At 32.9% G+C, this 27,605-nt stretch overlaps 1 protein-coding gene and 1 pseudogene across 1 annotated transcript in view; one reads left to right on the top strand and one right to left on the bottom strand.

Annotated features, from left to right (window-relative positions):
• LOC112683988 (mucin-5AC-like) overlaps positions 1-20,012 on the top strand; it is a 43,122-nt gene extending 23,110 nt beyond the window's left edge. The window contains exons 2-18 of the mRNA XM_025555269.1: positions 8,867-8,924; positions 9,916-10,119; positions 10,202-10,461; positions 10,537-10,661; positions 10,745-10,874; positions 10,953-11,138; positions 13,725-13,853; positions 13,919-14,046; positions 14,121-14,284; positions 14,367-14,750; positions 14,812-14,926; positions 14,992-15,108; positions 15,176-15,520; positions 15,639-17,340; positions 17,780-17,963; positions 18,126-18,407; positions 19,230-20,012. Of these exons, the coding sequence (XP_025411054.1) occupies positions 8,867-8,924; positions 9,916-10,119; positions 10,202-10,461; positions 10,537-10,661; positions 10,745-10,874; positions 10,953-11,138; positions 13,725-13,853; positions 13,919-14,046; positions 14,121-14,284; positions 14,367-14,750; positions 14,812-14,926; positions 14,992-15,108; positions 15,176-15,520; positions 15,639-17,340; positions 17,780-17,963; positions 18,126-18,407; positions 19,230-19,984 (5,268 nt within the window). The 3' untranslated portion in view covers positions 19,985-20,012. The remainder of the gene's footprint in view (positions 1-8,866; positions 8,925-9,915; positions 10,120-10,201; positions 10,462-10,536; positions 10,662-10,744; positions 10,875-10,952; positions 11,139-13,724; positions 13,854-13,918; positions 14,047-14,120; positions 14,285-14,366; positions 14,751-14,811; positions 14,927-14,991; positions 15,109-15,175; positions 15,521-15,638; positions 17,341-17,779; positions 17,964-18,125; positions 18,408-19,229) is intronic.
• Positions 20,013-26,859: 6,847 nt separating this feature from the next.
• LOC112683974 lies at positions 26,860-27,370 on the bottom strand (annotated as a pseudogene).
• Positions 27,371-27,605: the final 235 nt, after the last annotated feature.

Here is a 27,605-nt window from a genome sequence, read left to right as displayed (position 1 = left end):
AAATCAAAACATCAATTACCTCAATAGTCTCAAAAATAAAGATAAACAAAGTTATATAAGCAACAAAATATGAGAGTACAATTTTAAACAAATAACATTATAGTTTGATTATGTTAACAGTTTGAGCTTTCATAATAAGCCACATACAACTTAATGTATATTATTATTATTATGATTATGTATATTATCATATTAAATACGTATAATATGTGTGTATACGATACATTATTATATATGGGCAAGATTCGATTGAACATTGGATTAGATTTGTTTACAGAACAAACAAATTTTAATTACACAACTACATTGTTAGTCCTAAGTCCGAATGAAGTGGGAAGGAAATTTATATTCGTGTATAAACTTACATAGTCGATTTCGTGATAACCTACTGCACGCAGGCAATCGTCACTTTCGCATTCAATACAATATTTTAGTTATAATATTATTATTATTACCTAACGATTGAATATCTGCCTCTCGTTGAATTGTCTACATCCGATCACATGTATAAATTCATCTATATTTATTAATGAAAGATTAAAACATTATGAATTCGAAAATTAATTCAAATGTAAACATTATCATCGCTTACCATAAAAATGATTTGTGATAATGCATTACGTGTCACTTTGGTACTTGTTTGTTATCGCCCCGCCAGTACACCGTATAAAAGGTATCGCCCCGCCACTCTTGTTTGTTATCGCCCCTCCATAAATAAAAAAAAAATTTCAATGTATAATATTATTTTATTTTATTTTAATAGTTTTAAATATATAAATGTATAGTATAAAATTTAAATTCAAAAATGTAGAAAATATATTATGAATCTATAGTTATAATGGAGGCCAGAATTCGGAAATATCTTTGAGGATAGTTTCAAATGCGTCTTGTTCTCCGAGACGTGTTCTCCACATAAACTCTGCCAAATATGATTCAAGAAAATTTCTGTTAGTTCCTCGACGCTTTTTATTGCCCCATTTAGCAGAACCCCACAATCTCTCAATATGTTGAGTGTGAGCCCCTGTGTCCGGATCGACAAAATTATACGTGTGGTTTACAGTATTATGTTTGAATCCCACTTGCTGCAAATTATTGTAAGCTTTCCAACAATCTGACAAAATTATTGAGCCTGGTCTTATATATCTTTGTATTATAGGTAACAATGTTTTCTCCGACCGATCTGGTACACTGATTATAAAACACGCTTTAGTTTCCCGACATATTCCACCAAAAATCCATTGTTGTGGCAGAATACGCCCAGCATTATTTTTTCTACGCACAAATAAACTTTCATCTATTTCAACAAAAAGACCGGGACCACCAATTTCTTTATTTTGATTAATTTCAAGCTTCCATACACATACCTCACGTAGATAATTACTCCAATCAACCACAGCATTTTGTCCCATATTTAGTTCACGTTTACAAAATGTTACTGAAGACATTTCTCGGGCCCAGTAGTATATAAAATGGACAATTGTATGTATTGGTAGTCTAGAACCAGTTGGCCAATTATTAATTCTTAATCCTTTTTCCTTTCGGCAACTTCTTTTCTGACATCGCCATCGCGATCCCTTGATAAACATTATATGGCCATTTTCACACACTTCACTAACTTTAATTATATTATGTTGTTGTAAAAAGCTAATTCCAGTATCACTATTTGAAACAATTGTAAGTAATTCAGTAAAATTCATTTTAACGTATTAAATTAATTTTTTCGAATTTCTCTGTAGTAGGTAATAAGTAAATGAAATGGTAAACGAATGCCAGCAACAAACTAATATTCTGTATCATAAAAATGATAAAATGTAGTTTTCTCATTTTCTAAAATAGATCACAAACGATTAGCAATAGCGATAATTTTTATGCGATGTACTGGAGGGGCGATAACAAACAAGAGTGGCGGGGCGATAAATTTTATACGGTGTACTGGCGGGGCGATAACAAACAAGTACCGTCACTTTTAATATAGGCTTAACAAAAAGTAACTGTGGGAATGAACCAATGTTTCGTTAAATTATACTCTAAATGATTTAAGAATTTTCGTCATCACAAAGGACATAACAGATTTTGTTAACGAGCACATATTCTGCGTTTCTCAAATGAGATTTTCTTCGGACCTGAACGCATAGAATAAAAAAAAAACCATTTACGTTAATACACTAAAATGTTAATAATGACTTAAACGACAACGAATTGATTTTAAATTGTATAACAGATTGAATATCATTCCATTGCAGGCTTGAAATAAGCTCACACGTTCGAAAAGAAAAAATAATTCACTTAAGGCAAATTAAAGCCGTTATGAACCATGTGCACTAGAAATTTTGATGATCCATATAATCATATAAGTTTCATAAGTGTATATTGGGATATGATTATGTCGGTATCTACTCGATTACGCGTACACATTCTAATAAGGTGCGCGCGGTGGTTTACCAGCTACGGTGAATAACATTGCTTTATACGGACGCGTGTGAAGTAGAAGTACGTATTAATCTTCATTCCGGTTTGAAAATTACAAACCATTAACGAGGTGCGCGAGCGGAATGTATACGAAATATGCAACGTTGTTTTCCCGGTTGGTCTGCGCGTGCGAATCGGACCTGCGTGCACCCTAAACTCAATTAGAGAGTCACCATGGTCACCGATCATTGGTACCTACCGCGGAAGTGCGGAACAAAATTCATGCTATATACACGTAATAAACGTGTGAAACAGACGGAGAAAACAAATCCGCGGGAAAACCACCAGGTATTTTTTTAAATATTCAAATATCGTACACTTTTTTTGTCTTTTCTTTCTATTTTCCATGTACACCGGCATTCGAATCATTGGTACTCCGAGATTCTCGAATAACCCCGTCATAACATAGTACGGTATACCCTACATTATGTACGAAAAGTAGAAAAATGTTGTACTACCGTTATGGTTCGAATTCTAGACACGTCTTACGTTTTTCGGAATGCTATTCGAATCGAATCGCGCTGGTCTGCTTCGGGACAAATTTCAAAACACCGCAGCGATACCGTGTGTACACTATACCGGCCCAGCAGATACGTATAATAATTTGTAAATTGACGACGATATGTCGAGTATTGACATTCGGCGTTTTTTTAATTTGCTGTTTAAAGTATCCGTTTCTAATCTACCGGTTACGAAACAACTGCAGTCGCGCGTACGACGTATTATAAACACACCTATTAAGACACGTAGTTCTGCGTAAGTATTTATACGATTTGCACGGGTAAAATATAGATGTGCGCAGTAGAAAGAAAGAATAAAATAGGCGACGACTGCAAACCAATACACTGTTTTACGTAATTATCGGAAACCCTAATGTAATATATGGTGTGCGTATACTTATGTACTCTCCTCGCCTACGGGACCGCCTGGTGGCAGATGGATGACCCGCGTTAAAGTCACCGTAACTCTCTCTTTCTCTCTCTCTCTTTCTATCTTATCTCACACCGCTATAATATTGCATGGCGACACATGCATATGAGTTCAACGAGTAGGCAACGCGATATGTAAAAACGAAAGGAAAATAAAAAAAAGCATACCACAGTCTACACCGTAGTAGTGCGTATGTAGAACTTGTACGTGGAAATATAAAACATGATCTGCATGTAAATCAAACGCGTGCGGCTGAGCTTTTTTATTCCAAATATATTAAAAAAAAAACTTTTATATTATCGTTTACGATCCGTATGAACGGTTAAAAAAGATTTTTCAAAAATCGTACAGGTAGTGGTCCAACGGCTTGACCACATTGGCGCGAAACCCAGACTGATGACGTGCGTCGAAAGCAATGCGCGGAGATTACGATCGCACGGCACGGACGTACAGACATTATATTGTTACGATCGTATCGCGGATTTCGGGTAACGACTTCTTTATACGCTACATATATACAGGAGAGTTAATGTTTCCTATGATTGAACGTGACCGATCCTACGAATGCGATTTGATAAAATGGTAATCTCTGCAAGCCACGTTTTGCCGCGGCGTAACAGTATTTCTATTACATCCACACGTTAGCTACAGCCGTCGAAGTTTCGACTCATTAAACCGCACACGATTGTTGTGAGGAAAACAAAAACAACGCGTTACGATCGAATCGAAAACGGGCATAACGATTTTGGATCTAAATCGGTTTCAAAGTTCAAATTGTGGTGTACAGCCGTGACAAGTAATCGGTTGCCTGGCGTTAGCTCAACTATAATGCCGCCGCCGCATCGATCATTCGATTGTGTCCCGTCGTACATCCGTATATAAACAGAGATTATAAGCATTGCTGTGATGATGTTACACGTGTTGCCATCGAACCGACCATCTATATATATATATATATCCATTATATATTGAACCGCGTTGGACAATGTTTTCAACGTTACAACACGATTATGCGATTTACGTTTTTCTCGTGTGCAATAACATTAATGACCAATACCAATAATTATAGTCTACAGGCAGAATATAATAATCATTGGCTTCGGTAGAAACAAAACTCAGTATAATAGAATGCATGCATACCTTGGGTTCATTTATTCGATATATTTTTGGTTCTTATTTTTTTTTTTTTTTTTCATGGTTTTTTCTTTCAATTTCAACATTATTACGTTTATCTTTTCCATGTCCAATAAAAATTTTGAATTCACGTGAAATAGTGAATCGACGATAAGCAAGTTTATGATACAATAACTAATCGATAAAAATAACATTTTTAGCCAATCGCTGTAGAATATAAAAATATTATGTGTTTAAAAACAGTTATATTTTATTATGTATGCCAGTAATTTTTAGTATAATTCTTCTGAAATCACATTAATATTGTTGGTTAACTGTATGGTGTTGAATCAAGAACGATATAATCAATGGGTTTATGCGGATAAAGTGACATTTTATGTATAAAAAATGAAACGCTTTGAGATAGATATACATTTAAAATGTTTTGTTATTTTAAAAATATGTCAATGAGTGCTACAATTTATACCGTTTAATTTTTTTTTTACACAATTGTATGTTCAAAATTAAAATATATACTTCATTGTCATTGATTGTTTGCTTAATAAATAAAACAAATTGAACACTGCGTGATGACAATGGACAGTCCATACTTTTAAAACGTTATAATGAAGGTTAATTTCTCTATTTAAATTTCAAGTTTAACGAGTGTAATTCTAAACAAATGAAGTATATAAAGACGTTGTGAAACTTTTTCCTTATTGTTAAGAACGCGACATAAATAGACCATAGCCATCGTCATCCATTTGATTGTAAAAATAAAAATCTTTATTTATAGAATTAAAATAATATATAGTAATAATAATGATCGTAAAATACGTACAATGAATAGTTTTATAAGTAGTATATATATATACAGTAGTGCGATTATGTGAAGAATTCTTGGGCAGCATGACAGACGTGGAAATAAAAATTAACTTCCTAACACAATTGCTGTTATGTAATTAATTTGTAATCCATCCTGTCTCTTAGAGGTTTCAAAATGAATCAATACACTTGATGAGAGTTATGCGTGTCCAATGTCTTATCATCGATACTATGTATAAAATTATTGAACAGACAAATAAAATAATTTATATAGTTTACAAAAAATAGAAAAAACTACACGATCAATTAGATGCCTACAGAGACTATTGGAAATCAACAATGAAACGTGTGAGATTTTTTTAATTCGTTTCGTAATAGATTTTTTTAAGACAATCCTACCAACTACAAATATATACAAAAATATATTATATATACTCAGATACACACGTGTACACATTACGTTTGTGCACAGTCATAACAGTAAATAACTTGAATTTCATGTTTGATCGGTTTCCGTAAATCGCATCAAGGACGACAGGATAAATAATTCACCACCACCCTAGTTGTTTTTAGAAAACGAAAACTGAAGCGTGTTCGACAAGACGATGAACTGGAATTACGTGATTTTCATCAAAAATACCTATATAATATGATGGATATGACGAAACGGATGATATTATTACAAAAAAATGTACACAAGATACAATAATAATTGCGAAAATAATGACAGACGACTGTGTACCGAGTAGAATGATGTTTGAAATATTTGTCTACGAATAATAATTGTGTAATTTGATTATAAGTTTATAACAAAATTAGGTTTTCGATGCATGTGAATCGTAATAAAGACCATGTGGACAAGTTGTTTATTCTGGAAAAATACGAGGTATGAAAATGTACACGCATTAAGATTTCTTTGTAATAAAACAACAAAACGAAACTTAGACTCAAAACAAAAATTAATCGCAGGATGAAATGCACATTATTGTTGGCATCATCTTTTTTAAAAATACATGTACATCGTGTGTGTCGTGCACACCTAAATAAGTTAAAACGTACGCACAATATAAGTGAATTTCAATTATGGCCTGCAATTTACACAATTATAATGCCTAATCGAAAGCTAATTGCCACACTTTTCAACCTTTTTTTTACTCTTTTCACAATATCTTCGTGTAGTATCTGCAGACGTAACTTTGTTCAATTATTTCATTAGAATAGTAATTTTTCGTTTATTTTGTTGTTGTACTTTGTTATTATTTTTAAGAAAATGTACGTGAAAACTTTAATTTCACTTCCTCTCACTGTTTTTCTACTTATCCATTTATCTAGTTGTGCAAATCGTGAGAACCGACATTTTATCGTAACGCGATTATACAAAACCAAAACCTAACGAATATTATTGTTCCTCACTATAGTATGTTGGTATACCGACATAGGTCAGATAAAGAATTTGTGAAACATTTTAATTTAATAAAATTACTGCTACACAAACTACGAGTTGGTTTCAAGTAATTTTTTTTTGATCGAAAAATATTGTCAAAACTGTTTTTGAAGATAATCTTCAAAACAATAGTTACAGAATTATTGAAGCAACAACTGTATATAAAAGCACACGTTTATGATTAAAAATAAAAAGGAAAAAAGTCCAAGTAGATTTCATACGTGAGAATTGGGCTAGGTTCCAGCGTAAACAATAGTATAAAACCATGATATGCAGTCACAGCACACTTCCGATAATTCGTATTCTTGAACTGAAAGGATTAGTTAAACAACTCACAGGTACGTGTAGTATTATTTTGTATTGTAATAATTCAACATATTTGTGCGGTCATCTACACACGACTACGATGGCGGCTCCATGAGATGTAGGCACTCAAGTGTTCTACGCACGTCGTGCAATTTAAATATTAATAACCCCCATTGTATAATATAATATTATATTATGATTTAAGGACTGTTTAGAGCCAGGGTAAGAAGGTCGTTGATATTTAGCCTTTTGTGATAATATCTTATATAGGAAAAAAAACCTGCGGCTTTCACTTTTATAGACTACTGTTGGTAAACAATTATTATTATGTTACCCAAATACAAGAAAAGAAATGACAACAAGATACATTGCATTCGATCGGGTAACATAAAATAAAAACTAAAAAACTATTATAAATATGTGTTTAATTTTAAATTCTATGAAAAACGTGTTTGCGCGTGTATGCAAGATAATTATAATAATAATAATAATAATAATAATAACAAAAGTAGATAGCACCCACGCGTTTGAGACACCAGACAAATTTGACAGTAGAAAATACTATTAAATGTTTGATAATAAAAAATTGACATTTTCGTAAAACTTTTATTTGATGTACCTATACAACGATATGCAACTTTGGCTTTATTTTTTCTAAAAACATTAACTGTTATATTATTATTATTAGACAAGAACTGTATCAAAACGATGCGATGTGCCGATTAAAACCGAACTCAACGATACGCGTTAAATCATTAATGTGACGTGCTAATTTAGGTATTCTGAGACAATATTTTTGACGCTTTCGGCTGGTTGTATAACGAAGTATAATAGTTATATGATAAGATCCGTCAACTGAATGCTACAAATTCCAAGCTAAATAATCTGTCCAACGTAAGATGCAAGACCATACAGAATAACAAAATACGCGAGACTTCCATTCTTTACCACAAAAACATAGAAGAAGCTATGAGCGTAAACGACAGCAGATAAATCATAAACTTCTTAATAAAAATTAATTTTATAAACAATCTATAGCGTTGTAAAAATACAACTCTAGTTCCCAAGTCGAAATTGTTTACCTAAATTTTTAAAAGTACACAGGCTAATAGCCGTAGTCGGTGTAGCCATTAATTTTGTCGAAAAAAAATATGTATACAATAATATTATAGCATAAAATAACATGACTGCCCACAGATTCGTAATGATAACGAGGTTTGTTTCTTCCGTTCCCCGTATACCGCTACAGTAAATAGATGCATTATATTTTCTTATTATTTTTTCACTCCGGACATTGTTACGCGGAAATACAAGTTCCGTAAACTGTTGATAACGAATCTGTGTACAGAGTACGTTCATTGTAATGCAATATTATTATTCAGCAAATTCGGATCGTTATGAACAATATTAGTATATCATATTATAGTATACGAATATATATATATATATATATATGCGTGTGTACTCGCAATGGGTGTTTCGTTTGTACACATACGCGACTATGCAAATTCAGCTTTTTATCCTGCAAATCGTAGAGATTAGACACGGTCTTGTCACGGTCTTGTATAATGTGATTTACCGATACACGATCTACATATTATTGCGTTTGTTTGACGGGTTACGTAAATATATTATTTATTGTACAATCATTGGGAACATTTCGGCATTTCGGTTCCGATGATGACTTTTGTACTTTGCCGACTGTAATATTATTATTACGCATGCTTTCCAACCCCTAATAATCGTGTGTAACAATGTATATGTTTATTTTTGTTTCAGATGAAGTTGTTGCCATGGTTGTTAACATTTGGATTCATCATCGTGTCTGACGCCGAACGTAAGTGCTTGCGGCTAAACGATTCTGCTACGTAATGTTGTATTTCCTCCCACGCGAAAGTCGTAGGGACGACAACTTTGTTCACGAGACACCCGATATCGATAATTATTGTATTTACATTATTTGTAACGTAACAAATTATTATACGATATCGATGTACGAGTCTGTAGGTTATAAATTATTTATACACAATCACGTGGTATTATATTATAATGTTCTACACGATTTAGAATTAATTATAATGGTTTTTGCCGTGTGCCATTTAAATAAATCTAATAACGCTGAACAATTTAATTTTATTATTTTCAACACGGTAAAATAATAATTTAATTGTGTACGATACTATAGGAAATTTTCAAAATCAATTCAAAATTATATTGTTGGCCTTCGATAAATATTCAACCGCTACAAATTCGATATTACTTAAAGTCGAATCTATTTCATTGCAAAATCGTAATTTGTTATTGGTGGCTGGCGTTATTTATTTTCCCCGCGTTGGAAAATCGCATTGAGCTAGTTCAACGGTCTGTCGGACCTTGAGGATCCCATTCGATGTGATCTGCATTCTACATAATTTACATCACGTTTTTCCCAGCTGCGATTTACCTTGGCCCGTCTGCAGCTGTTACAACGCAAAGCGAAAACAATATAATTTTATTTTGTCACCGTCCTTATCTCAATGTATCGGAAACAGTTTAACGAGTTATTAATAATTCATGCGAGACCCCAAGACGCGCCGTGCCAGGCGTCTTAGGTCGTGATCTTATTACAGTGCTACTGAACCATAATGACTCCATAATAACTCCCTCCATACGACATACCGGCGGTTACGTCGACTTCGATCGTTTACGACTGGTGGTCGTCCGTTGTCCTTACGCATCCCATTATTGATCAATCCTTGCACGTGAACCATCCGCCACTGTGCTTGAACTGCAAGTATACGATACCTATTGTATGCATACTTGTAACGGGATCTCGTAATGCATTACAGATGATATTAATAAACGAGAGTCGTCCGATCAGAAGAAAGTGGTGTGTTACTACACGAATTGGAGTGTGTACAGACCGGGCACGGCCAAATTTTCGCCGCAAAACATTAACCCGTACTTGTGCACGCATCTGATATACGCGTTCGGCGGTCTTGACAAGGAGAACGGCCTGCGCCCTTACGACAAGTACCAAGACATCGAACAAGGTACGCTTTCGACCGATGCGCTTTAGTTTTCCATTGACGTAATAATACCTTCATACTGACCTCCCGCAATAATTTCGAACAGGCGGCTATGCGAAATTCAACGGGCTGAAAACATATAACAAAAATCTCAAAACGCTGTTGGCGATCGGAGGATGGAACGAAGGTTCCGCGAGGTTCTCGAAATTGGTCGATGATGAGAGTAAAAGGAAAGAGTTCGTCAAAAACGTTATTAAATTTCTCAGGCAGAACAATTTTGACGGGCTCGACTTGGATTGGGAATACCCCGCCTACAGGGACGGAAGTAAGCCCAGCGATAAAGAGAACTATGCATCTTTAGTAAAGGTAATTAAAATGCTAAAAAATAATATACATGTATGGAAAAATTTCAATAATAATATATTTTTTTTCGACATGAAGGAACTACGAGAAGAGTTCAATAGAGAATCATCAAAAACCGGCCGATCCAGATTACTACTCACAATGGCTGTACCAGCGGGTATTGAATACATCGATAAAGGATATGATATTCCTGAACTAAACAAGTAAGAATACGTTTTTAATTCAGCATTCGATTTCATTGTTTTTTGCGCTGATTTACAATATTTATTTAATTTGTACTATGCAGGCATTTGGACTTTATGAACTTACTGACGTACGATTATCACTCGTCATACGAGCCGGCCGTCAATCACCATTCTCCGCTGTATCCCTTGGAAGAAGATTCAGAATATAACTTTGACGCTAAACTTAATATTGTAATTTTAAATTTTCTGTCACCCACCATTGTATTTCGAACGTTCATTATAATTATCTTGTTGTTTACACAATTCTAGGATCACACCATAAAGCATTATATTGCTTCTGGAGCTGATAAAAATAAATTGATCCTCGGTATTCCAACTTATGGTAGATCATATACGCTTTTTAACAAAGAAAGTACGGACATAGGTGCTCCGTCAGATGGTCCTGGCGAAAAAGGTGAAGCCACCAGAGAAAAAGGATACTTGGCCTACTACGAGGTAAGAACAAAACAGTACATCTTAATCTTAAATCACACACCACCCAAAATTTTTTTATCGGTCCAATCTAAATAATTACAAAATATAGCAAGTAACAAGAATTCTAATGTCCTAATGTGAAATCGAATATTTAATAAAATATTTTTTTATATAAATAAAACGACAATTATCTAATGATATTTAGGTATACAATTATTATTATAAGTGGTTGACTAATGCTAATGCTTGATAACTATACAAACCATATCGGTAAGCAAATAAAAAAGAAAAAAGAAATTAAAAATCTATAATTGCCCATTCCGAACCATGAACGATGTTTCTGGACCTTACATAATGTAACTGAGCAGGTTTTATTTTTCTAAATTTTTCACGCACTACGCTCTACTAGTTCCTTAATAAACGTCGCCGCGCATCCGTTTTGATTTTTTGTTTTCCGTCAAAAATGACAGCTTAAAATTAATCAACAATTGTATCTCTTTTTCTTAACACTCATACTCTGTACGCATTTTAAAATCTACTAGTAAACATTACATTCAGTGTTACACAAATGGGGAAGGAGAGTTTTGGGATAAATCTCCATAAAACTTATTTTAACGTGTGTATGAAAAGTAGTATTTTTTTAATTATGATTGAATCACAAAAACATTATTTTTTCGTTCGAGGAGATATAAAAATAGACATTTTATAATGACATAAAAACAATTTACATAATTATATCTCCTCCACAACAGAATTGAATGTACGCCAATGTGTACATTTTTTACTGTTCAACCATTGATATATTTCACGTTGTTTTATTAACGCCTAAAATATATAGGGAAAGGCAGGGCAGAAACGTACTACTAACTTTTAAGCACTGTAGAACTTACATTTTAAGGATTTGTCATTGAATTGCATAATTATATTACAAATATTGTTAGCTTCAACATGTTTAAGAATTTTTCAATAATTTTAACAGTAACTTAAAAAAAAATCCAAATTTTGAAAATACCTAAAAATACAAGTTTGTCCCATGAGTAGGGTAAAACCGTATAGCCTTTGGGCAAGACCGTATGATTGTTTTATGATCTAAATAGTAAAAAGATAATCGGTGATACACAATATCTCTATTAAAACATTTTTAATAACATAAATTGTTATCAATAAACTCATCTTTTATAAAATGTATTTATCTTTTATTTATTTTAGGTACAGTTTGTGATTTTCATGTTTAACTGATATTTTAGTATAACTATTTTTATCATCAATTACTGATTTAATGGCTATTAAAATTGAACTCTCATACCATGATTGATGATTTGTTTTGCGCGCATAGTTACGAACCAACTTTAATAAAAACTAAAAAGTTATCAATCAAAACGCATATTAATATAACCACGTATAAAACGCTAGAATAATTACGTATAGCATGCGCTTTTGCTCCACAATACATGGTTTCAAATTAACAGTAATTAACTAAAAAGTATAATCAATATTCCTCCAAATTAAATCATTAAATAATTTGTGCTTACTTTCCCGTAATTTGATGCAGTTTTTTCCACATCAAACAAATATAAGTAAAAAAGTTTTTTAATAACAATATATGAACAATAAATAGTGATTATACATATTTTGTTAAAACAAGACTTTGAGCGGGAATTTATTACAAATGAGATTAATAGTTATCGATAACAATAACAATAACGGTCATGGACAAATAAAATTCAATAATTTTTTTTCTATCTTGATTTATTGTTCGAAAAACCTTATCATTCGGTTATGCCTCTCGTATGGACTTATCCCGCTTTCCCATAAGATTACAATCTCATTATTCCATGGATGTGTTCACGGCACCCACAACGATGGTATTTTTAAATTTTTCAAGAAACACTTTAAATTCTACAGATTTGCTTTGATCGACTTTTTCAACCATTCTAAGGAAAATTCATTCGTCCGTCAAGAGTGACAACCATGGAGTACATTCAATACTAGAAACTGTAAGGTCTTGGTTTTCCATTAGTTTTTTCCGATACGTTATTATACGTTTTGATTATTCAATATTTTCCATATTTCTATTTATCCAATTATTATTTTTAACCGACTATGTAATTCAATATTTATTATATTAGTCAGAACGCAATATACATTTAGTAAAGTTAATTTCTTTTCACCTCGGTTAGAAATTAATATCCTCACAATGAAATCACGATAATAATTACAAGATTAGTAACGCTCAATACATTCTTAATAAAATAAATAGATATTATAATTTTATTATATATAGGTATTATTTTATATATATATATATATATGAATTTATATATTTTTGTTACACATTTTTTATTATTATATTTCGACATGTTTCATGGTTTTACAAGTTTATTTATATTGTAATATTATTATTTTTACTTATTACAACACTCCGTGATTGTTAATGTACACAAACAATGCATATTATACCCACATCAATGTGAGATCAATTGATAATAGTATTTTAATGAATATTTAAACATTAATAATAATTTAATAGTTATTTCTCGTCGATAAATATTGGTAAGGCGGTGGGAATTAAAAAACTATACTAACCTGTTACGATATTTATAACAGATTTGTGGGAATTTGAAAAAAGATGATACGTGGACCATTGAACAACCAAAACCAAAAGCAATGGGACCCTACGCGTTCAAAGATAATCAATGGGTTGGGTACGACGACGAAGAGTTTGTCAAATTAAAGGTACATTATTTTTATGGAAAATATAACAAAAATTTTATATTTTTAACTCTGATATGTTTTAACAGGCCAACTATGTGAATGAAAACGATTTGGGCGGTATAATGTTTTGGTCAATTGACAATGATGATTTTAGAGGAAGCTGTCATAGTAGAGCATATCCTCTTATTGAAGCAGGAAAAGAAGCCCTTCTAGGGTACACATCTTATTATCTAATTACAACGATATTAGCATAAAATATACAACTAACGAAAATACGTAATATTATAGAGATTCTAAAATTGAATCAAGCCAAGGAAAAGAAACAAAAACTTCGTTGAAATCTCGACCAAAACCAAGGCCAGTAACAAGAACTACTACATCTGTACCAATTGAAAAATCTGCTGCTTCTACAACTACGCCAGAACCACCAACTACACCCGATACAGGAACAGGTTAGTTTTATGAATTGATTATTTTCAAAATGTATGTTTTACATAACTAATATAAATGCATGTTTTTAAATTTTTTTTAAAGATTTTACCTGCAAAGACGAAGGATTCTTCCCACATCCGCGTGAATGTAAAAAGTATTTCTGGTGTTTGGATAGTGGCCCGTCAAATTTAGGAATTGTAGCTCATCAGTTTACATGCCCTTCTGGATTAGTTTTCAATAAAATTTCGGACTCTTGCGATTACAGCCGAAATGTTGTCTGTAAAGATAAAAAAACTTCTGACGTAACAACTACAACTACAACTACTCCCAAGCCGATCAAAACTGGAATAAAAACTACTACAACTACATCGACCACCACTACAACAACTCAAACTCCAGATGTAGAAGAAGATGCAGAAGATGAATTTGAAGAAGAAGAAGATCCAAAAGAAATTAAACAGTTGATTACCTTGATTAAAAAATTAGGTACATATTAATAAATATAATATAATTTACGATTATTACGTAAACCTATTGTTTTATAAAGGTGGTGTGGCTGAGTTGGAAAAACAACTTAACATTAAAGACGGATCAACTGAAGTAACAACTCCACCTATAAGCAAATCTCTATACAACAAAGTTTTAAAAATACCTTCAAACAGGTAATATTAATTGTTAATTCATATAAAATATATAATTATTTTACCATAATTTTGTTTATTCAAAGATTTCAATCTTCATACATAAATGGACCAGGTCCCCAAAGTGAAGGGTTAGATAACAAAGATGATAATAACAATTATAAAAAAGATAAACCTCAATATGTTACAATAAGACGACAAAGGTTTGTATTAATAACAGTAATAAACACGTTATTAATTGTTTTCAACTTATACCATTTTTAATTACAGGCCATCGAAAGACGTAACCGAAGATAATAAAGAATCCGAAGAAGAGGAAACTTCTGTTGATACGGCCACTGAAAAGTTCAAACCGACTTATAAAACAGTTGATAGATCTAGGTACCGGGATTTAGGAGAAGTGGCAGATGAAAATTCTGAAAGTGATTCATCGCCCAAATACACTACAATTAGTCGAACAAGATCAACAGAAAGTGATACTGAAGTAACAACAAGTCCGAAATATGTTACTTTACGAAGACAACGACCAACTTATAAGGAAGATGAAATAATTAGTGATGAAGAAATCACTCCGGTGTCCGTAGTATCTACATCACCTACTTTACAGGCACCAAGGTATACATTATACTTATTACAATATACTTTACTCGTACTTTGTCGAGCGCATATTACGTTTAATTTAATGTAATTTAATAATTTATGTTATTCATAAATCTACCATGTTACGTATTAGGTATGTTTCGTTGTTGAGACAAAGAAGTACGACAACTACTACAACACCCGAGGATAGATCAATCGAAACAACAACAAAGGATAATTTTGAAGAGCCAAGAGAGAATAAATACACTAAGGTGAGTGATGGGGCTTTTACAACCGAGTCTAGCATATTTACCACCACTTTGTTCAATATCGAACCATTAACTGAAATAATTACAACTACCATAAACGTTCCCACACTTGATGTTGCAAAGAGCAGTGAAACGATCAAAATGTCAACACCTGTCACTGAAAATATTAGCGACGTTAAAAGTACTGCAACGGTCCCAACATCGGTTTATAAAGATATAAATGATATTATTAGTACTACAAGAGCTCCAACGTCGACTATAACTAATGTGATTACATCCATATATGAAGCTGCTACAGAAAGGCAACGAGTTCGGGTGAAAAACATACAAAATTTTCTACTAGAGCATAAGAAATCCGAACTGGTTATCCAATCAGTTACAAGTACCGCAGCAACTCCATCGACGACAACACTTTCGTCTACAACAATAGAAAATGTGATCACGACACAGAAACCCACTCAAAAATCAATAATCAAAGGTCGATTTGGTGCAGGCAATCAAGTGCAATTTAGACCAAGTTTAAGAAAACCTATTGTAACTACAGATAAAACCGTAACGACAACTGGAAATTCGATTGAAACGACTACGGAAAAAAAAGTGGAACCGAACACCGGGAAAAGATTCCGTTTGAACAAGTACGTTAATAGATTCATCAGACCTGTAGTTAATGATAGCACGGAAAGCACGAGTACTACCGATAGAAGATACATCAAACCAAATACTGAAAATTTATTAGAAACAAGCTCAAAACCGTTTAATAGAGTTAGAACAACTACTAATAGCGATATAAATAGCAGTTCACCGTTGACGAGAAGGAGTTTTTCAAGGTTTAGATCGAGCACGACAGAGTCACCAACACCGACACCAGTCATCAGTCAGACAGTATCGTCGAACAGCACAGATATACAAAAGTCGCGATTTTTTAGAAGTCGCAGACCAATAGCTTCTAGCTCAACCTCAACAAGTACAACGGAAATGACCACAATAAGGGAACTATTGAACTCAGAAGAAAATGCAGATAACGTTCGTTTTGAAACGACAACGTACCCTCCTACCACAGTTAATTTTCCGAGTACAGATTACGAAGAAATGGCAACAAGTAACGAGGAATTTAAAATCACAAAAGTTGACAGTTTTGAGCCAACCAAGTACATTGCAAGCGAAACGACGACCATCCAGCCAATTACTACTAGTACATATGCTAAGCCCTCTAGAGGATCAATACGAGCAAGTAACGCATTCGAAGGAAAAGTTAAAGATACGTCACGCTCTCCGTTTTCGGGTAGACAGAATTCAAGATTTTTAAAAGACGAACAAAAAATATTGTACATTCGAGTGTTGCCCTCGCCAAACGGTAGATCTCAAAATGAGTTTACTACAAATCGTGTGAAAAATGTGACTAGAAATCGGGGAAGAATTAGAGCATTTGATTCCCTAGAACTTAATACTCTGAACGACGGGTTGACAAATGACGGTGACCGACCAAATAACGAAGTTTTCAGTGGGAGCGAAACAAAGTTCAGGGTACAACAGTCTACCTCCACCACAACCACCACCACCAGCACCACCCAGTCGACGGTAGAAGAGGTATGAATGACATTTGCATAACAAGTTAAAACAACTAAAACGAATCATCCGTCGGGCGCATGACAGCTACTAATAAAAAATATATACTACTTCATTAATATATGAATTATGAATGTTTGATCGCTGGGGAGTGGATGACTGCTGCATGATAATACGTCTAAGCTGGAGAAGCTGTGGTTCAACCACAACCATGCTGACGAATAAGAATCGGTGACCATTATGTTGCATGATAAAATAAAGACAATATTATACATGGTGTGAATGGTTTGATCATCTACGCCACTGCATTGCATCCCCAAGCTTCCCATCCGCTAATATACCATACACATGAATGCTAACACATATTATAATCGTATTATTTGTATTACGTTTAACAATAATGACGATTTTTATTATTGTTAAGTTTTTTAAATAAATGTGATTTTTGTTCGTTTTTAAGATTCAGCAAAATAGAACTCGTCATAGGATTACAAGACCCATCCAACGAACGACCACAAATGTTGTAACGACCGAGGACTCATCACCAATTTCATCAACAGAATCATACTCGATAAAAGCTAACAATCGGAGAAGGAAATTTAGACCCGAATACACCACTACTTCAACTTCAAGTTACGAGGAAGGTAAGATGTTCATTTTTTCAATTTATTCGAGTTTACAATGAAAAAAATAATATTGATTTTAATCCTAATCGAAATATATTGATTAATACAAAATGTTATAAAAAACACAATTTAAATATGCACATCAAAACTCAAAACTTATTGCATTTTTTTTCTTTGAAGAACTGCAGACAACTCCGAGAAGTCGAAATCCGGAACGAAGATTTAGAAGTCGCACAACGGTATCGAGAAACTCAATCACTACCAGTACGACCCCAGAAACTTTAGAGGCAAACGATAAGACATTTTTCAGTTCGTCACCACAGCCGTATTATGACGATTCAAGTCTTTTTGGAAAAACTAGGGATGACAGGAAAATTGGTGGATCAACGGAAGATTTAGCCAATACAGCTGTAGTTGCCATACATACACTTGCAGCAGCACCGCCATCGAACTATGAATTCAGTAAGAACTGATACTATTTTTACAAATTTAAAACTATTAGAAAAAAACCATAAAAAAAAAAAACTTTCATCTGTATTTCAGTTCACATAAATTGTTTGTAGTGATGATAATTTCTAAATGTTTTTTCTTCAAAAGAGCTATTTTTATAATATTTAAAATATTCGAAATGTGGTTTTTAAGTATTTAACATACTATCAAACAAATTTTCTCAATCCGTAAATTGTATAAAATAAAATTAACTTTATAAATACACCAATATTTTGAATTTCATACTCTATAGCAGAATACACGTTTTATTTAAAAATGTTTTAAAATAAACACTAACTTTTGGACAGTTAATTTATTATTTAAAGATGTGTAACGGTGCAGTAACCTTAAAATGCATTTAATTAGGTTTTTCACTGGAATCGTTTAAAGCTTTCAATATATATTTAGTCTTGAATTGTACAATGCTCCGAATTTGTGGTACGTTAACTTTCCCTATCCAGTAGGTGACACGAAATTATTTTAAAGTTCTAGGACAAAACAATAATAATATATAATCCCGAGCACACGGTTATTTCTCTTTCTCTCTCCGAAATCTCGTGATAACACTAATGAAAATGTGACCAATAAGTGAGCGCATAAAAAATAAAATAAAATGTAGTACAAATGCCCTGCAAAATCATTGGCCCGCCCCCTTGTCCTATATCTACGTAAAACGATAAGTCGAAGTTGTCGATAGCGGTAGATTGCAAACAAGTTGACGTTATGTCTGTTATTTGTCAACACTGATATACTGTCATTGGACACGAACTTGATATCGATCGAATTTGATTGCAGGGCCATCTACGCACAGCCCGCTGCAGCAGCAGAACGTTTTCCATGAGCCGACGCCAAAACACGATTATTTCGAGCCCCGAGTGCCACACTCGAAAGATTCATTCGAAGACGTACAACCGGTCAGACGGCCAACACAACTGCAGCCCGCGAGACACCTTCAACAACAACCGCAGCTCCAGCCTCAAACTCAACCACCGTCCATCAAGCTGCCGGTGTCGTTCGAACCGGCACCGTTCCAGCCGTCTCCGTTCCAGGCAGGTCCGTTCCAGCCGCTCCCGTACCCTGCGCTGCCGTTTCAGACCAACAACGCGTTCGCGCCCGTCGTCCGCCAGCAGTCGCTTTTGACCACCGCAGCACCGCCGGCCACGTCCCGGCAAACGTTCCTGCTACGCAGGGGCCCGTCCAGGACTACGCCCATATCCGTTTCACCCACCACCGTTCGGTCACCGGCACCGCCGCCGCCGTACTTGAACGACAACGCGCAGGAACAGTACGCGGACTACTCGGAACCCGAACGGACGTCCGAATCTCAAGTGGCCCTCAAGGGCAAGGTGCGCATCCACGGTGACGGTTACATCGAATGTCTGGACATGGGTAGTTTCCCGCATCCGTTCTCGTGCCAGAAGTTCATATCGTGCGCTAAAACGGAATATGGCGCGTTGTTCGGATGGGAGTATACGTGCCCGAAGGGATTGTCGTTCGACCCGGTCGGCGGCATTTGCAACTGGTCGTCCGGACCCGTGTGCAACAATTGACGGTCACGCGAATGATAAAAACACAAAAGATTCAAAAAAATAAACGAAATTCCTAGTCCCTCTTTCCCACTTACTCTATATATCTCTCTCCCTCCCTCCATACCTCCCTTCATCCTTCCACACATACTATCTTGCATACCCTCTCATGATGTGTAAAATTCATCGTCACGTGTACGCAACAATTGTTGTTCTTCTCTGCTGGGCCAGTTATTAATAGGGAATCCAACTTGGATGAAATTACATTAATGTAATCGAACTGTCGATATCAAAATAGTATACCTAGTATTGTAATTTCATTCGATTTGTTTTGTACACATTATAATATATAATATTATTATTGTAATAATTAAATTTATATTTGTATTTTATTTAAGAATAAATTGTAATTATATAAAAAGACACTTCGCGTTGTGATTTCAAATATCTCTCATTCAAGTTCTTATTGGTAAATCGTAAATATTGGATACATCAAATGTTTACTTTTTGTTCCGGCATCCCGGGGTACATGGAAAATGCGGCTTCTATATTAAGGGAGGAAAGAGATTAAATTTAAAAATTAAAAATACATTTTAATATAAAACTCACCCATATTTTATATGAAATGTGTGTAATAATATATATATTACTCACATATGTGATTGCTTCTACACCACTTAACACTTGTAATAATAAATAGTAAAAAAATTATAAAATAAATAAATAAGAAACAAATATTGAATACATGCTGAGCAGGCACGTAAAGAAAAAAAGAGGTGTTATTCAAAATTAATCAACAAAATTATACATAGGTAAGAAAATAATAATTTTGCCTATAATTTATGGCACAAGCATACTAACACATTAGTACAGTATCATTATACATGAACAGCGGTGGAAATATGAGGTGAAAGATGGGGATCCATACCCGGGCGTAATATTTTAGAGGGTGTAATTTTTTTTGTACATGATCTATTAATCTATTATTGACTACTAATTTTATTCTTTTAACTTAATCACTAATAATATGTTTGGAACTCAATTAGTATGATTATATTCATAATTTTTAGAAAAAAAATTGTTGGGAAGGATTCTTGATCCTCGTTCTATGATAGGGGCTTAATAGGTTAGGTTTATAGGGGGTGATTTAAAAATTTTTCCATAGCATAAAAATTCTTAGTTTCACCCCTGTGTACATGAATATCTATTCTTATGTAATATACTAATGTATGAGAAATTATTTAAATATTTTATTAAAATTTAAAATATACATTTTGTATCATATATGTATTTTAAATCGTGTATAAAATGACTCAAAATCATGGTTTTAGTTTATTAGACGAAACGGTGTAATGAGAAGCCATGTCCCGGCTTTTACATTACTGTTATCGTAAAATGTATATATTTCGTTATGATAAATGTTCATCACGGTTTATAATGAATTTTTACCTTTATAAGATTTAAGTATAACACGGTCAAGAAGGGGGGTGATGTTACTACACCTGTAACACCCCCGCCTGATTATGCATCTGATGCTGCGTGTTAACGCCGTGGCGGCTCTTACGACTGTGGCAGTTAATCGCCAAGACACGTGTTTAGTTGCGAGATAGGTATATTCAAGATCGATCATACGATTCGCCATTAATGATTGAAAAACAACAACAAGGCATACAATGGATGCGCGTTAAGCTTAATAATTATAATAATAATAATAATAATAATATAAAAATATTAAAATTATTAGGCGCCCCAAAATAATAATAAATTAACAAATATTTATAATATAAATGACCAGAAGCTCATTCGCTAATTATAGACTTTTTGCAATGATAATAATGATAATAATAATAATTAGCGATTTGACTCTCACCTGACGATAGAAATTATTGACATTATTCTTGACACCATGAGATGGGATTTGCAGACAAGCAATGATGAAACAGCAAACACGAACCGGGCAACAACACGAACGTAGGTACCTGCCGTTTTGAATAGCGACGGCGAAGGCGCACACACGTTAATTAATTACGGTGGCGGTGAGGACGCACTTATGTCTCATGTAACGATGACAACGAAAAGGCGTACACACGTTGATTCGTAAAAAAAATGCGACTGCAAGTTAAAAACCATTTACAGGTCAAGGCGGCACCACGATGCGAAGAAAAAAAGTAAAAGACAAAAAAAAAAAAGAAATTAATGAATTGAAAATGAAAAGTGGCGAGTCACCGCTGTACGCCCCCATCGATGACATTGTGCAAGATAATCGGTGAGACTCGAGGCCGGACTTTGATAGGCGGTGACGGAGGGATTAGGATGGACCGATATCAAGCCTCCTTGGACACGCGAATCATGTGGCACGAGTGCCGACGGTGTGAAGCATGTGCGGCTCGAACACCGCGTACTTTTAATAATTTAATGTGCTATTTACAAAATTCAAAATTATAAATATAAATGTAAAATAAATAATAACAAAACAACAAATGAATAAGCCTTTGCATTAATAATAATAATAATAATAAAATTACATTTTTTTTACGTCAAATAAATAATAATAATTATGTAATGTATTGTAACACTAATATATTATTGCTCTATAATCTATGGCAGTGGTCGGTAACCTTTTAGGACTCTTGGGCCATATTCCAAAATTAAGAAGGCTTCACGGGCCGAACAATACACAAAAATTATATGATAATTAATAATTAATAAAAATTAATTAATTAATTAATTATTAAATTTCCTTGTTTTGGAATTTAATGGGGACTGCAAAAAATAGACGAGGATCTGGCCCGGAAGCCACCAGTTGCCGACCACTGGTCTAGCAGTGCCGTAAAAACCGGGTGTGCAGAGTGTGCATTTCACGCAGGTCCCGGGCTTCGTACCATATTATGGGGCCTCAAAAGGTCAAATGCTCAAATATTTACAACTATAAGGAGCCTCAAGATTTTGATTTGCACACGGGCCTCTAGTAGTTCAGTTACGGCACTGGGTATATGGTAACACAATTGTAAAAAAATAATAATATAATTGTTTTTTTCTGCTTGAACCGACGCCAACGGGAGAACGGGTTGTCCAAGTATTTCTCCATAATAATACAACGAATGTAATCAATGAACTAGGTCGGCGGTCACAAATCACGAAACCGGATGCTCGAGTATGAGCTAAGTACCATGTTTTAGCGTAGTCACCAGTGCTCGAAGTAGGAGGAATACGGAGGGATGGCATCCCTCTACTTTTATGTATTCACAGTTTTCATCCCTCTACTTGTTTTGTCTAGAATAACGCGTTCCTCCTAAGACTTGTATTTTAAAATTATATACTTATCATTTTTATATTTATATACAAGACATTTTTTTTTTCAGTGAAAATAATTGTTTTTAACATTCAGGCCTGGGCGCCCGGCTTATCGTGTTGTTTAATATTAGCCGTTTCGCAACTCGTATTATACCTGTACTTATAGCCACGGACTAAGATAATATACTTTATGTGAACTATAAAAAAAATATATATATTATAGGTACACAAAGTGTGAAGAATGTTATAATGATATCAGGAAATCTGAATTATAAGGCATCCCTTCACTTATCTTGAGCCATTTCGACCACTGGTGGTCACTAATCAGATTTTCAAGGAACTTTGGTGGTGTCGAGTGGTATGATAAACACTTGTCAAACCAAAATGACTATCAAAAGAGAAATATAATTTTGGACGAATACAAATAATAATAATAAAAAGTAACGATATGTTAAAATAGTACACTAGACAGAATAATAATAAGAACGCTAGACGAAGCAGAATAACAAATGCGCGCAAAAAGTACAAAAGTTACACACAGAATAAATCTTAACGTTACCAAAAAGGCAAGAGAACGAAAGGACAAAATTACAAAAATACGTGCGACTGACTCGTACGAAGGATCAGTGGCGAGAGAAAGCAAAGCTCGATCAAGCGATTGTCGTAACCGTCGACGTTTGAATGGTAAAGCTTTACATAAAATATAAATTACAAGAAACATTTAAAAGTAATATAATATATATAATGGGGTAAACGGTTGATATTATCAGTTAATAGGGCTACACACCGTATCCCTACAGAACCTTGGTTGGTAAAAAAATAGATTTGATAAAATATCCCAAGTTATATAATTTTTCAAATCAAAGAAAACCTCAATATCTAAATCTAATTATTTTATTCCATGTATAGTTAGATAGTTATTATCTAACTATACATAGAATAAACAAATAAAAATTTAAAAATTAAAACAGTTAAATAAATATATGACTTGCATCGTTTTTCCCCGTAACCTTCCAGTTTTATAGACGTACACATAGTTACATACATTTATATTACATTTATATCATATCATATAATTCGTTATTAATTTTCAACATCAACCACATTATTTTTCCTCCTCACGCGTCCGTACTGATTGAAAATAGTTATTAAAAAAATAAATAATAAAATAAATCATAATTTAACTCGAATACTTTAATATTAACTATAAATACTTACTTGAATCAACTTTACACCTATCAACGCTAATTATATTATTTTCTATATGAACCACTTGGTCAATCCAAACCCATTTTGGGTACTAGTACAACTAGTATCAAAATTATTAACAATTAAATCTATAAAATGTAAAAATGTTCAATAACAATAATTAAAATTAAATGTTACTATTATTTACAAGATTAAATACTTACCAGAGGCACAACATACTTTACAGTTAATATTTAAATTATTTTTTATTGTTTCATTTATTAAGATTTCTGATTTTAATAATTTTTTTGTTACATTATTGTCAAGAGAATCTTTTCAATTTTCAATTTTTTTTCTTTTGTTAGCTTTAATTCGATGTTTTATGGCACCCCCCTCCCATACATTTTCTTTTTAATCCAGATATATCTTGTACTTGATAAAAGCATGAAATAGCACTCACAGAGTAATTGCAGAAATATTCTTGTCTATGATGAAAATAACATTAATAACTGACAAATAGATGCATGCACTATACACGCACGAACATTAATCGCATTTTATTTGAATGTTATCATATAGTTCAATAAATAGAATAGACACTCAAACAACTAATAGATTTGTTTATAATTTTAGTATTTATTGCCTCGGTTTTTACCAAGAAACAGTAAAGGATAACGATAACCAAGGCGCCCATAGGAAAATTCTCAAGGGGGAGACAACATTTTAATTTATCAATCTATTCATAAATAAGAATGACCCACGATATAGGAAGGGATTTACAATTTTACATTATCCTATTACATTATATATATATATATTAATCTGGAAAACTATAAAATAATAATTATTTAACCAATTTATAATAAAAGTAATTTATTGATATTTTTATTTAATTAATAATATGAATTGGACACTTAAAACATTAGCTATATTTATTAAAATATTAATTTACAAATATTATATAAATATTATGGTTGTGTAAACACAGACATATACATACTGTATTTCTGGAAATATACAATATTTTAAGAATTGATAACTATCCATAGAATAGAAACGAAAAAGCGTATTGTTATTTATAGCTGATTACCTGATTTTCCAAACTAAGTAAATAGATTTTTTATAAACAAATTATAGATTTTTATATATTAAATTAAATTTTTAAATTCTATTTCAATAAATATTTTCTGATCATAGTAAACAATTTTCCAAGATTTTTGACATTTTCCAGGGGGGGACAAGTCCTCCCCCCATATAAGCGCCCTTGATGATAATTGTTGTCTAAAACTATAAATTATCTTTAATAGTTTTATTGTTTTTAACTCGATTAATAATTATTTAATTAACTTTTATCATTCTTTTTTTAAATGTTATGATTCTATAAAAAAAAAAAATATTTAACGTTGCATTGAAATAATTACGAAGTTTTAATATTTAAAAATATTTCAAACTACCAAAAATATGAGGGCCGCTCAAAATTGGGGACGGGTTAGGTCACCCAGGAACCCCCCTAAATCGGGCATTGAATTAGAGCAATGATAAGCTCAACGACCAAACATATTTATGAAAAACAAGAAATTACCAAAGATACAGACATTCAAGGTAATTTGGACATTTTATAAAAATAAAATATTGGACTATTTTTATGAATTAATGTGATTATACAAACTTAATGTTTTTGTTTCTTGGTGAAATAAATTCAGGTAAGTACGGTAATTACACATTCAATATGGAAATTTTAATCATATTTCCCCAACCACAGTCATTATAGATCTGGCTACACTGGTACGTGTATATGTCGCATCCACATAATGAAATCATTTATGAACTGGATGTCCAGATAATGAAATTCATCCAGATCGTGAATTTTGATGAAAATATATTATATGGATATCCATTTCATGAAATGGATAATACTTATATTGTGCACTTTGTGTAATTATTATAAAACAAGATTGTTATGCTATATAGCAATAAATAGCTTACATACCATACTTTTCAATATCAATTGTCTAAAAATGGATAAGATTAATAATAAAATGGATAAGTTTTTATGCCGTCCGTGTGCGCCTTCGATTGTAAGAATTAACTGAAATAATACTAGTAAATGTGTTTCTAAATATACACGTGTGGGTCTAGAATTATGCGCTAAAATGTTGTAGTAAACACGATGGTTAACGTCAGAATTATGAGATTAGTTTTTGGAAATATCATAAAATACACATTACAGACTATCCGTCTATGGGTAAATTATCGTTATTTGTTCGTTCCACTTATTGCAAGTCAGACGTTTGTTATTATTAGTTGTGTATACCTACTATAGTTACAGACTCCAGTAGTCTAGATGTTTCTTATATTATAAGTTATTAACCAATGAATAGTTTTATAATTTAAAAATAGAAGAAGATCGTCATAAATTAAAGCGATTTTATATGAGGGGTGCAAATAAACGTAAATTGGCAAAAAGGTATTTTTTCAAAGCAGTGTTTTGTACAATTGTCTTTATCACAGCCTGGTAACACCCTATGTTAATCTTTTTCTAAGTCAAATTTAAATTTTTTTCGCATTTCTACACTTTTTAAACATTTTTTTCTTTTCCTAAGTTCTCCGGATTTTGTGAAAAGCTCGACATCATATTTAATCTCAATTATACCATCATCAATATAAATAAGTAACTCAGATATATCTAATATAGATTTATTATTATCTGAAAATTAGAGAAACCCAATTAATTATTTTTCGAATAAAAAACTCAACATAATATTATATATTATATAGTTATAATTTTAATATTTTACCTCGATTAATTTTTTTAACTCCAACTAATAAATCTATTTCTACAATTATAGCTGTAGTTGTTGATTCTAGTGAACCATGAATAACACTTATGTTTGGGTCATAATCATACACAATATTTTCTGTATCCATTGTAAAAATAAAAACTGTACGTAAAGATATTCACGACTCGGTATCATCGATAACCGAACGAAGTATAATTTTTGTGCGATGTACCACAGCGAAATTCCAAATATTTTTAAAATTTTTAAAATTAAGATACGGCAATCGGTTTCCTAAACAACAACGCCGTAAATATAGATTATGTGGAAGTGCTAAGCAAAAACGCAGCATTTGAAATAAAATATACGGCAATCTTTCTAAGCAA

This window comes from Sipha flava, unplaced genomic scaffold, assembly GCF_003268045.1.
Source record: "Sipha flava isolate LNK unplaced genomic scaffold, YSA_version1 238_pilon_pilon, whole genome shotgun sequence".
Taxonomy (NCBI): Eukaryota; Metazoa; Arthropoda; class Insecta; order Hemiptera; family Aphididae; genus Sipha; species Sipha flava.
This window is presented reverse-complemented; position numbering and strand designations above follow the sequence as displayed.